The following is a 9,793-nucleotide window of genomic DNA, read 5'->3' as shown; positions in this document are numbered from 1 at the left end:
ACCACTAAATAATTTCCAGTGGCACTTTGGGAAACCAAAAGAGGTTGGTTCCAACATGAAGAATATCCAGGGATTATTTGCCACACTTTGAACATTTTAGTTTTCATGTTGGACCAATTTGAATTTTTGACTTTATTTGAATTTGAGTTTGAACTAAGATTTGGATCAAGCGAGGATTAGGACCAGTAATGTGATGACATGCCATCATTAGCAGAGAATTACTGTAGTTTAATTATCCGGGCGTCACACTCCGGCTCGACCATATCTGGCAGAGAGTAGGAGGGGATGGAGAGCTTCGCCGACGCCGAGCACGGGCAGCAGCCGGCTGGCCGGAGGGGAGGAGCCAGGCGACCGGATCCGTGCCGGCGCGAGCAGCAGCCGGCGGCGGTGGCCGAATCACGCAAGAGGTCTGGCCGGCGGTAGGAGGCCACGACGCCGAGGAAAAGGCCTCGCCGCCGCATTCACAGGCACCAACGCCGGCTGGGCCTCTGGCGGCGGTGCGGCGGGGAAGGTGCGACGGCTAGGGTTGCTCCCGAGCCGCTAGAGAGGCGACCCCCCCCCCCCCCCCGAACCGTCAGAGAGGCGACACGGGAAGGTGCGACGGCTAGGGTTGCCCCTGAGCCGCCAGAGAGGCGACACGAGAGGTTTAAATTGTTGATGGGGGCGACAGACAAGAAGCTCAAGCTTGAAGAGAGGAAGGGCACGCTCGAGAAAAAAAAAGTGAAGATCACCGCCAATGCGGAGGACGCCAAAATGTTGACCTTAAATGTGGACTTTTTGGATGCCGACATGAGAATGATCGTGCAATCCTTCCGCTACCAGATGTTGCAGCGGTAGAAAAATCAGTTGGCGGCGGTGGGCAATGAGGGCGAAGGCGGAGGCTGTCTATGCGGCGACGGCGACACCTTGATCCGGGAGCAGATGGCTAGGATTGCCGGTCCGGTAGGGCAGAAAATTCACGGACTGCCAGACTGATATTATTTTGGCTTCGACCATGTAAAAACAAACATACTTGTCTTTTTTTGATTGTGATCGGGCATGCGATCTGATGTTGGTGTGATCCGACACGCTGTGTGGATTGGACTAAATTTAAATCTGAAATTGCACTGGCGTACATATAGTACATGATAGCGTTCGATGATGGTCTTCTGCATCCTTGTCCACGGACTGATTCTCCTGTCCAAGAATGAATACGAGAGAAAATTTGCGGGTCGTCGTTGGAGATGCCCTAAGAACCTATCAATTTTTCTGGAAAAAAAACATAGTATCATTTTTTTGAGCTAAAGACCAGCTACACGTATCGCACCCTTCTCCCATACACCCCGTTGAAGGCCAGCAAATGCACGCCGTGCCCCACGCTTCATCACACTTCACACCTCACACGCGTACGCTTGTCTACTTCGTCCCCCTCGCCGGCGACCCAGCCATCCACTGATGGCAGCGACGGCGGCCGCTAGGGGCACCGCTTCTCGCTCCCCTCTCCTCATCCACCACCACCGACTCCCTCAGGTCGGCTGCCCCCAACCTCTCGCCCCCCATCTCATCCCCCCGGCCTCCCCTCCGCAATTGCAGGAGCATGCCTCCACCGTCTCCGGACTCGCTTTGACGCGAGCTTGAGTTTTGGGTTCTGTTGCGTAACGGAGTCCGTCTCGAACTAATTCGGGGGTTTATTGGCTTGTGGCAGGTTCCAGCCGGTGGGGGAGGTTCGTTGAGGGTGGGCGCGCTCGGGGCCGGACGGGATTGGAGACGACGGGTCCGGGTTTTCGCGCGCTATTCCTCCCAGCCACAAGACTTCTCCAGTCGGCTCCAAGGTAATTTAATGACTACTAATGGCGGCGTCTGTGAATCTGAATATTCCATTCCATGCAGAAATGGCTAGGCATTTTCCATACGAGTGATACGAAAATGGACATAGATATGTTTTGTGGCTCTGGCGAGGGTTGTAGTTTTGGTGTGATGTTGGTGACTATGTGTGAGGTGGATAAGTGGTACTAAGGGCAATTTGGTGATGGAGTAATACATGGACATGGGTTGAATGTGTGGAGTTCAGTTTGCTATTGTCTGAAAAACTTACCTTAGAGGTTTCCAATTTTTGTCCAATTGCAGATAGAGCTGGTGAATTGCCGAAATTAGTCGAGGATCTTCTCCAGACGTCGATTAGCACAGGGCCTCGAGGTGCCTTTAGGATGGCACAAGGGATCCAAGCTCTCCTTGGGGTTGGTGGGGAGTGGCTAAACGACTTCTCGAAGGTTGTTGCTCGTTTTATTCTTCTTCTGTTATTTCTGTAAATATTGGTATGAATGAAAATATAAATGCTCTTCGTACATTTAAAAAAGGTGACAAGCCACACAGTGTAGACTCATTAATATAGTTTGTTTTCTGATGCATTTGGTGGCATGTAACTAATAATACAAGCATAACTGATAATAACACTAACAAAGATGAGCACGCATGGATTCATTCAATCCTTTGTAGTTTATTCTAGTCACAATGCCATTCTCTCATTGTACATTCTAGTTTTCTCCGATCTTTTCTTTTGTTTATGTAAATAGGTTATTATGGATCAAATTTACTAACCATTGATGATAGCTTAAATCAATTGAAAACCTTTCATGAATTACTTGCTCTATACCTAATGATATAATTTTTTGAAAACAAAACTAATTATAAATTTATGAAACTCTTGTTCTGATATGGACGAAATATCTCTGCATGTGCATGCCCCACATATGTGCTTGCACAGGCGTACGCAGGCATATTGAGGACCCCCAAAGGGTCACAGAGGGCATTGATAGGTTTAACATCAAACTGCTGAAGTACTGGTGGGTTGAGTTGGGTTAGGTTGCAACTTGTAAGGATATAAGATATTGTTGTATTGAGGCCTACTCTTTATAGAAGATGGTGATGTTTGCTTTGGGTTGGTTTTGAACAATTATCAGTTTTAACTGATGCAGCTATTAGTGGTCTTGGTTGTTTCAGCAGACTTTTTTATATTACCGTGTTGTCAATCTAATGCAGACAGCTAACACGTCAGAAGGAATTCCAGCTCAGATGCGGCTTGGTTTGCTTTCTCCTCTTTACCTCAGAAGGCTTTTTGAACGCATGGGTGCAACTTATATCAAGCTAGGTCAGGTAAGGGCATGTTCATACTTTATACTACCATCAAGAGATAAGGTTTACGCCAGAATTAATAGCATGTCCTCACATGTATACCTATGCGTCAGAAAAGAAATTCAGCTGAAGCGGGTCTCAGAAAAAGGGTGTTTTGTTGGTTTCAGCTTTTTTCACGGGAAGCCACTATGGAAGCCCACCAAACAGGGCCTAAGTTGTACAACTAAGAATTCATATTCACACGCCATCCATCTAAATTTCTAATGATGGTTAGAGTTTTGAAGGGTACCATATGGAAAATTTGAGAGCACATGACCTTTTTGGGGGTGGTGTTTGGGGCAGGTGCGGAGAGGGTGTCTACTAAGTATTTTTTCTGTTCATAATCATATGCTGTGTCTGATTACTTGGCCTGCATAGTCAACTGACTGCGTGATTGTGCAGTTCATAGCGTCTGCACCGACTTTCTTTCCTGCAGAATATGTTGAAGAATTCCAGAATTGTTTTGACCGAGCACCACCTGTTCCTTATAGCGAGATCGAGTCGATATTGCGTGAGGAGTTGCAGCGGCCATTGGATAGTGTCTATGAGTACATTGATCCCGTGCCAATAGCATCTGCTTCAATAGCACAGGTTTCTGTTGGGAGCATCTGAATTGCCTTCTTCAGTCTAGCATCAAAGTATTGAGGTATCTTTATTATCATCCAGGTTCATGGGGCTAGGTTGAAGAGCTCTCAGAAGGATGTGGTGATTAAAGTCCTGAAACCTGGAATTGAAGATACTTTGGTTGCCGATCTGAATTTTATCTATCTTGTTGCACGTGTTTTGGAGTTTCTAAGCCCTGAATTAGAGAGGACATCACTGGTAAGAGATCTCTTAATCATAGTTCCACATACGTCGACATCCTTGATCTTCTTGTAGCATAAAAATATGTTAGTAAACTTGAATTCTCTCTGTTTTAAAATAACAAGCATGCAGTCTGTTTTTTTTAAATGAGGGGTAAACCTTATTTTTATACAGAATGATCGTTCAACCAAGTGGTTCTTGGATCACAAGAGACCAAATTCCACTAAAACTGAAGTTTATGTCCTTTTTAAGGTTTCATGTGTAGCATATTTATTTGGTTTTTGATTTGATTATGCAGCTTGCATACTTACCAATGAACAAACTTGCTCCGATGAGCATATGCTTGTTTTGTTTTGAAAAGGCCGAGCCAAGATACAATGATGTAGATTGGTACGAGAGTGAATTGGTCACTGCGATAGAGTGATTGCATTTAGGTATATCAAACAATACACTTTACATCAACAAATCCAGAGTACTGCCATTAATCAGAACATTACAATGAGTTCTTTTTTTCCGAGAAAGTTACGTAAATTTGTGTCCAGAAAGAATCTGATTCTGCAAATAACTCACACACTATAGTATTTTGTGGTTCATGCATGTCAAAATAACAGATAGCTTTGTGAAAACATCTTAGACATGTTCCTGTATTTTTGGAGGTCAACATTTTGTGATGCCGTTGAGTTAGATAATACAAACTGGAAGTATATATTACTCAATTCTGAGATGCACTGTAAACAAAAAAAAGGATGCTCTATATATTCTTTTCTTAGGTAGCTATCATCAAGGACATAAAGGAATCAATGCTTGAGGAAGTTGATTTTAGAAAGGAGGCTGTAAATATGGAGGCTTTCCAGAGATACATCGAAGCAATGGGATTTGATAGGCAGGCCAAATCTCCATTTGTGTATCAGCACTGCAGCACAAAGCGTGTCTTAACTATGGAAAGATTGTATGGCGTTCCACTCACCGATCTTGATTCTATAAGGTCTCTTGTTCCTGATCCTGAGTTGACTTTAGTCACTGCCCTCAATGTCTGGTATGTTTCACTTCCACCAGCTGCCTCGGTTTATCTTCTGGTATAACAATTGATTTGGATAATTATGTGGTAGTAGTCAAATCTTGGTATAAGCATATTGATAGATCCACTTAATGTGTAGGTTTGGAAGCTTGATCTCATGTGAATCCTTCCATGCGGATGTGCATGCAGGAAACCTATGGTTACTTCGTGATGGGCGTGTTGGGTTTATTGATTTTGGTATGCTTTAAGACTTAAGTTCCTCCTACAGTGATCTTACTATTGCCATTTAGCGGGCATTATGTTCTCATTGGAATTTATGATAGAGTCTTTACTTACTCGTTAGCATTTAGCCATAACATCTTGTCAACAAAGTATAATAATATTAGTTAATACTTAACAGGAATTGTTGGTCGAATATCCCCAAGGACTTGGGCTGCTATGGAGATTTTTTTGGCTTCTTTCGCAACTGAGGATTACAATGCTATGGCATCGGCCCTTTCCGAAATGGGTGCTACAGGGAATGATATAGATGTTGACTCCTTTGCAAAGGACTTGCAAAAGATATTCTCGTCGCTACAGGTAATGTCTACTGAAGGGCACAAGTATACTTTTTATCACCAACAGAAGGATACTTGATTTGATATTCAAAAAGCTCGATCAGCCTTATTGATTGTGGATGGTGTGCTTTAATGAAGAAACATCCTGCCAAAGTCCCAAAAGTATAAAACTCTATGCCAGAGCAGACCTGGCCTGAATACTTGTGGCAGCTCAGTTTGGATTTAGGTAGCTTATGTGGAGCAACTAATGTGGCTAGCCTTGTAGTGTATTTCTTAAGTATTTGACATCCCACTGTACTAGTTTATTTTATGGTGCACGATTCTCATGCATTTTTTTTTTTGTGAAGCAGGAGTTGGATACTGAAATTATAGTGGCAGCTGCAAGAAGTTCTGATGCTACAGCTGTATCTGCTAATGTTGTTGTAGACGAGAGGCGGATGAATGCACTGTTTCTTGATCTGGTGAGCTTCTTGATTTTCTGATCCTATCTAGAGAACACAATGTAGAACTACAAACAAAATGTTCAAGTAGAGTTTTATGAAATGCCATTCCTCCCGCTGCTAGTATTCCTTATTGTGAGACATTTTCTGCTATAGTCAATAGTTAGGGAGATATGCAGTAGGCGTATTCTTGTTCTATTTTTTTTTTTTTTGAAACTCGATCAGTAGGCGTATTCTTATCTTTTGGACTGCAGTTCAAAATGGGTTAAGATCCTCTGTTTCATACTCCAAACTGCTAAGTCCAAACCACAAGCTCAACAAGATCGGGCGCAATTTCAACTGGCACAATGACATTGACAGCACGTCGGGTGGGCTGGTCAACTAGCCCACGGTCTGTCGCTCGAAATCGCTTGGCCGCCTTGGCCTTGCTGGTCTGGAGAAATTTGGTCAGGCGCTGAGGATGAGATGGCCTTGGTTCCACTGGACCAATCCCGAGCGGCCGTGGGTGCGCTCCACCTTGCCATGTGATGATTCAGGCATGGATATTTATAGGCACCGACCACTATCACAATTGGAAATGGCGCAAAGACTCTGTTCTCGCATGACAACTGGAGAGGCAAAGGTCCGCTCAAGTCTTACGCCCCTGAGCTGTACAGAAGCGCCACTAGGAGGCAACGGTCAGTTATGAAGGGGCTTCAGGATGATAACTGGATTCGAGCCGTAGCACGCATGCACAGCCTGTCCCAGCTATACGAGTTTGTCAACCTTTGGACTTTGTTGGCTCACATGAACCTTGACCCTGATCGGTATGACATCATCTCCTGGAAATGGACTTCCAGCGGCGTCTAACTCTCCGGCCTCCGCCTATGCTGTTCAATTCCACGGACCTCACCCCAAGTTCCTTTCCACGAAGATCTGGTTGGCGTGTGCTGAGCCAATATGCAAGTCCTTCTCCTGTCTCGTTCTTCACGGTAGAATCTCATTGCCAACATGCTTGCCATCCGTGGGTGGCTGCACAACCAGATCTGCAAGCTATCTCTGCGTGCCCCTGAGACTGCCGTGCATCTCTGCAAAGACTGCTCCCTTTCCCAGGCTGTCTGAAGCAACATTCAAGCTTGGACTGGTGAGATCATCCAGGCTACTACCGTGCAGGGCACAACTCAGGGGGGTCTTAGATTGGTGGAGATCATGATTGAAGCTGCACCGAAAGAGTTTAAGAGGCGCAGGAGTGGGAGACCTCTCTACACGATTTGGAACATCTGGAAGGAAAGAATCGTCACACTTTTAATAGGATCCGCCTAACCCTCCTGGAGGTCACCACGCTGGCCTTCAAGGGCATAAAGCAGCGTCACATGGCATTTGGCCACGCAAGGACAAGTGAGGGTATCGGTTAGACTCGGGTTTTTTCCTCATGTTTTTGGAGTTCTGATGAGTCCCTTCACAATCTCATCACATTTCTGTACAAAAATCTTCTATTCGTCTAATATGAAAAGGCAGCGCTCCTGGCGGTTTCTTGAAAAAAAACTGCGAAGGTAGGTATGGGTTCCTTCCTTTTGGCTTTCAGAGTTACTCCCTCCGTTCCTAAATACAAGTCTTTTTAGAGATTCCAATAGACTACATGCGGAGCAAAATGAGTGAATCTATACTCTAAACTACGTCTATATACATCCGTATGTAGTCCATATTGAAATCTCTAAAAAGACTTATATTTAGGAACGGAGGGATTATATTGTTCTATCCTTTTTATTAATGTCCTTTTAAGCCGGATAAAAGATGCCATTCTGAGATGCACATGTTGTTTAATAATCGAGTATCAAGTTGCAGATTTGAATCCTGAGCAGGATATATTGTTCTTGGAGAACAAAATAAAGTAAACTAACTTTTTTGTTCTTGCATCTCCCAGGTAAGGGTTAGCGAGTCATATGGGCTGAGATTTCCTAGGGAATTCGCTCTTCTCATGAAGCAGCTTCTTTATTTTGATCGGTACACGAGGCTGCTGGCTCCCAGCATGAACATGCTGCGAGATGAGAGGATTAACATTACTTCCAACAAGCAGACCAGAAGAATGAATTGATTCTATCTTCCATCATTTGAGGAATTGGTGCAAGACCTGGACAAGTGACGTGAGTTGTGACAAGCGTATGTAACCATGCTAGAACTGTATATAATTTAATACGACCAGCATAAAAGTGAATCAGGTAAGAGGAAAATAACACTGGCTCCTGTTGTGGAACTTAAGGCATCTTGGAGCGGAAATTGCTTTTGGATCTCGGGCTCCATGGAGACTGGAATTTGAAAATTATAAAATTATAATTTTCAAGTTTTCAAAAGTTCTGAATATATACACACCTACAATGGGATGTATACTACTGCTCTGTTCACTTATGTAAAACGTTTTTGACGTCCATGTACAAAATCAGGCACGTAATGTTTTTTTTTCACTTTTCAGTTATACCCCTCGGCGCCACACCACTCTCTTAGTCTCTCTTGTTCGCCTCTAAATCCCTAGCTCGTGTCCGACGCTTCCCCTCTAAATCCCTAGCTCGCCTCATACGCTTCGGTTGCCACATTGTCTCTGCTTCTACCTTGCAATTATGCTCATCATTCAAATATTTTATGCCAAATATTTTATTAAATTCTTCTTTTATCAATTGATCATAATTTTTTGATCCATCATTTTTTAAAAAGACATGACAAAGACACAAAATACGATGCAACCTTACTTTTTTTTGTAATTTTTTTTATAAACCAAACTAGTGATAAAATAAGAAATTAAAAGATTCAGTTGCAAGATTTAAAAATATACCTTCAAGCTATCACTTCCCCAGCAACGACGTCAGAAAAGAGCTTGATGTACTACACATCTTATTTTTGTAGACTCGTGTTGGGCCTCCAAGCACAGAGTTTTATAGGACAGTAACAATTTTTCCTCAAGTGGATGACCTAAGGTTTATCAATCTATGGGAGACGTAGGATGAAGATGGTCTCTCTCAAACAACCCTGCAATCGAATAAAAGAAATCTTTGTCCCTAACACACCCAATATAATAGAAAATTGTATAGGTGCACTAGTTCGGTGAAGAGATGATGATACAAGTGTAGTATGAATAGGAAATAGTAGATATAGGTTTTTGTAGTTTGAAAATTAAAAAAAATAGCAATGTAGCAAGTGATAAAACGGAGCACAAACGGTATTGCAATGCTTGAAAACAAGGCCTAGGGTTTATACTTTCACTAGTGCAATCTCTCTGCAGTGCTAACATAATTGAATCATATAACAATCCCTCAACGTGCGACGAAGAATCACTCCACAATTCGTATCTAGCGGAGAACATAACATAAAATTGTTGTACTGTACAAAACCACCTCAAAGTTATCTTTTCCGATCAATCTACTGAGCCATCCCTATAAGTGTCACAAACAACCCTAGAGTTCGTACTTAAATAACACCATATGATAGACATCAACCAACTATAATGTCACTTAGATACTCCAATGTGACGCCCCCGATTTAATCGTACACTAATCATGCACGCAAACGTGTACGATCAAGATCAGGGACTCACGGAAAGATATCACAATACAACTCTAAAAATAAACAAGCCATACAAGCATCATAATACAAACTAAGGGCCTCGAGGGCTCGAATACAAGTGCTCGATCATAGACGAGTCAGCGGAAGCAACAATATCTGAGTACAGACATCAGTTAAACAAGTTGCTATAAGATGGCCAGCACAAACTGGGATACAGATCAAAAGAGGCGCACGCCTCCTACCTGGGATCCTCCTAAACTACTCCTGGTCGTCGTCGGCGGCCTGCACGT

The 9,793-nt window shown here is 43.4% G+C and overlaps 1 protein-coding gene across 2 annotated transcripts; it reads left to right on the top strand.

The window, feature by feature from the left end:
• Positions 1 to 1,316: 1,316 nt before the first annotated feature.
• LOC125518748 (Protein kinase superfamily protein) lies at positions 1,317 to 8,410 on the top strand. 2 transcript variants are annotated; one of them, XR_015610240.1, is made up of 12 exons: positions 1,317 to 1,509; positions 1,685 to 1,811; positions 2,107 to 2,249; positions 3,019 to 3,132; positions 3,553 to 3,741; positions 3,817 to 3,972; positions 4,725 to 4,990; positions 5,112 to 5,209; positions 5,373 to 5,551; positions 5,880 to 5,990; positions 6,224 to 7,501; positions 7,873 to 8,410. XR_015610240.1 is itself a non-coding variant. In XM_048683603.2 (11 exons), the coding sequence occupies exons 1-11, from the start codon at positions 1,435 to 1,437 to the stop codon at positions 8,041 to 8,043; spliced, it is 1,629 nt and encodes a 542-aa protein (XP_048539560.1). In that variant the 5' UTR covers positions 1,317 to 1,434; the 3' UTR covers positions 8,044 to 8,410. The 2 variants fall into 2 exon arrangements, 1 of the variants encoding a protein (XP_048539560.1); XM_048683603.2 differs by lacking the exon at positions 6,224 to 7,501.
• The last annotated feature ends 1,383 nt before the right edge of the window (positions 8,411 to 9,793 follow it).

Source organism: Triticum urartu, chromosome 7A (assembly GCF_056163025.1).
Source record: "Triticum urartu cultivar PI428250 chromosome 7A, HENAU_Tu73, whole genome shotgun sequence".
Taxonomy (NCBI): Eukaryota; Viridiplantae; Streptophyta; class Magnoliopsida; order Poales; family Poaceae; genus Triticum; species Triticum urartu.
The sequence above is the reverse complement of the archived record's forward strand: the minus strand, read 5'-3'. Positions and strand labels throughout refer to the sequence as shown.